The 3,120-nt window shown below is 27.7% G+C and overlaps 1 protein-coding gene across 1 annotated transcript; it reads right to left on the reverse strand.

The window, feature by feature from the left end:
- Window positions 1-773: 773 nt before the first annotated feature.
- On the reverse strand, window positions 774-2,138 carry LOC110648496 (short chain aldehyde dehydrogenase 1). Its single transcript, XM_021802747.2, has 2 exons — window positions 1,981-2,138; window positions 774-1,702 (listed from the first exon to the last, which is right to left on the reverse strand). The coding sequence occupies exons 1-2, from the start codon at window positions 2,016-2,018 to the stop codon at window positions 904-906; spliced, it is 837 nt and encodes a 278-aa protein (XP_021658439.2). The 5' UTR covers window positions 2,019-2,138; the 3' UTR covers window positions 774-903.
- Between the last annotated feature and the right edge of the window lie 982 nt (window positions 2,139-3,120).

The raw sequence follows: 3,120 nt of genomic DNA on the forward strand, positions 1-3,120 counted from the left end.
GAAAAACTCATGAAAAAGTTAAAAGGAAATTTATGAGAGCAGCTAATTTTGTGTTATTTAAATTATCTAGTACAATATTTTATTGCTTAAAATAAGAATTTTTAAAATAATTCAATTCAATTGATTATTTTTTTGTCAATTTTAATATTTGAAAGTCTATTATATAAAAAAATTTAATTTATTTTAATTTAAAAAAATATTTTAAAAAAAAATAGAAATCATTTTAAAAAAGAATATGATTATAGGAGAATTAAATTGAATCCTTTCCTTTTAATTTATTAGATAAAAGATAAATTATAAATAAATTCTTAAAGTTTAATAAAACTCATAAATTAATTTTTTTTATGTAAATTTGATAACAATTTGATCCTTAATTTTTTTTAACAATTTAATCATGACATTTTACTTTTATTAACTAATTAATCCCTAAAATTCACTAATCATAATTCGAGACTAATTTATTAATAATAATAAAATATGAGAATCAAATTATTAACAAAAATAAAATTTAAAGATGAAATTATTATTATTAAATTTACATTAAAAGCTAATTCATAAATTTCGTTAAATCTCAAATACGTCGCTATAATTTACTTTTGAATAAAGTTTGAAAACTTTGTTAAGGATCCCTTTCTGTCATTAATTGGTTCTCCAACGCGTCGAGTGTACATGTCGCTTGGCAATTGAGTAACTTTTTTTTTCAGGTGTTGAATCCTGTATTGCTTTTGGGTTGGTCTGCCAAGTTAATTTTTTTTTAATAAAGTAATCTCTGCTTATGAAAAAATACAATTGATTTGTGATCGGAAACAATAAAGAATAAATTATTTTAAAAAAATCACAAACAAATTATTTTTCAAAAAATGTTTCGCAAAATAAATTATTTTCTTGGAAATAAATAGACCCTCAAGAAAATAGGCTTTTGAGTGCCATTCCAAAGGAGGGATTGGTGAGACTATAGCCTCCATCAACAACCAAGTTAATCCCACTAACATACTTGGCCTCATCACTTGCCAAGAACAAGGCTGCCTGTGCAATATCTTCTGGCTCCAAAACCGCCCCTTTCAAATTTCCAGATGACGAAATGAACTCTTCAGCCTCCTTCTTCGTCATGTTCAAAGCATTTGTAGTCATTGGTGTAGCGACACCAAATGGGGAAATACTATTAACCCTTATCCCATACTGTCCCAACTCCACACACAAGTTCTTGGCAAGCCCCACCACTGCATGTTTTGAAGCTGTATAAGCATGTAATGAAGCATCTACGCAACACACTGAAGATACACTTGAATTGAATAGGATGCACCCTTTCTTGGCCGGGATCATCACCCTGGCGGCATGTTTAGCACCCAAGAAGGCACCAAACACATTCACATCAAACAATTTCTTAAAGCTTTCATCAGTACAAGCCAAGATTCCAGGTTCTCCTTCTCCCCCAACTCCTGCATTGTTGAACATGATATCGAGCTTTCCATATCTGGAGATAGCTGTATCCACTGCGTTTTTGACATCTGATTCACAAGTAACGTCGCAGAGGACGTAAGAGATGCTTTCTGGGGAGTTGAATTCTTGGCAGAAGCAGCGGCCAACTTCATCTCGTCGAACTGTGATCAGTACCTTGGCTCCATGTTGGAGAAATAACCGAGTGGTGGACTCTCCCATTCCACTGGCTCCACCAGTTATCAACGCTACCTTGCCTTCTAGCCTGCCAAAAGGCTTGTTTTGTGTTAAATTGTTTCCTGTTTCTAATTATCAGCTGAAATTAAAACTTTCAATTTGAAATTCTCCCTTTTTATCCTATTTATATATGAAGGAAATGTATAAAATATAATAATAATAATCTCTACAAACATAATCAAACGCAATAAATCCATTTCAAAGCAAATTATAACAATTTTCTATAAATGAATACTCTAAATAATGTAAGCTATGAGAAAGCCTCTATACGAATAAAATTAAGGAATTGAGAAGTGATTTAATCACCTTCTAGTGCTGGATGCTGCTAAACTGCTGCAACTCATATTTCTCAGGTGTATATCGATGATGAAAACTCGCTTATAGATACATCAAAGAGATTCTTGTATATATGCTTGTGATGAATTTTCCTTCATTGTAGATTAGATATTTATAGGCAAAGAACAACTCCATTCTCTGCATAACCGCATAATCTTGAAGTTGCTGTGGAAGCTGCATTGCATTTTCGAAACAAAGGACCATTCTGCAGCCTTGTAATGCACGCTTTAATTAGCGGAAATTTCTTGCATAAAATATTAATTTAAATATTACTTAAATTTATTCTTTATTTTTTTTATCAATATAAAAAAAAAGATTGTATAAATGTATAGTTTTTTTTCATATCAAATACTCATTATGCTCGTTTTATAATTTGAAAAAAAATTAAATTTTAAAAAATTTATGGTTATTTCTTTTAATAATATCTCTTACAAAGATTGAAGATAATCAATTTATAATTGTTAAAAACAAAATATTCTGAAAATAATTAAAACGTATGATTATTGGTTTAAATCACCATTTAAATTTTATTTTCTTAGTTTTAGATTAGGAAGGAAAAAAAAAATTGTTCATAAGTTGACTTCCTTGATTTAATTAAACCAAAGAATTCAAGATTTGGAACGATTCAACATTGACGTGTCCACGGGTCTTTGGATTAAAAAAAACAAAAAAAAAAAAGGTGTCTGTGTGACTCAAAAGTCGTGGCAATAGTAAATGTCAACTTAGTTATTTCTTGCGTGCCTTGTACGTGTTATTAGCGGCGAATCAAAAAAGGGAAGGAGAGCTAGTATTTTTCGAACTAAATAAATTAAATTAAATTATTTTAATTTAGTAATTTAATTTAATTTTTAAAATAATTTAATTTAATTTAATTTTTAATTTTAAAAATTTTTAATTATTTTAATTTAGTTTAATTTTAAAGAGAAAAAAATCAATTAATTTTTAAATTAATTTATTTTTATAAAAAAATTTATAAATTATATGTAATTTTATATATATAAATTATTTAATTTTATTTATTAGTGGTTATTAGATTTAAACCAAGGTAAAAATCAAATTAAATAATTTGAAAATTAAATCTAAATTAAAAAATCTATTCAAATTTAAAAA

The sequence above is a fragment of the Hevea brasiliensis genome, chromosome 5 (assembly GCF_030052815.1).
Source record: "Hevea brasiliensis isolate MT/VB/25A 57/8 chromosome 5, ASM3005281v1, whole genome shotgun sequence".
In the NCBI taxonomy this organism is placed as follows: Eukaryota; Viridiplantae; Streptophyta; class Magnoliopsida; order Malpighiales; family Euphorbiaceae; genus Hevea; species Hevea brasiliensis.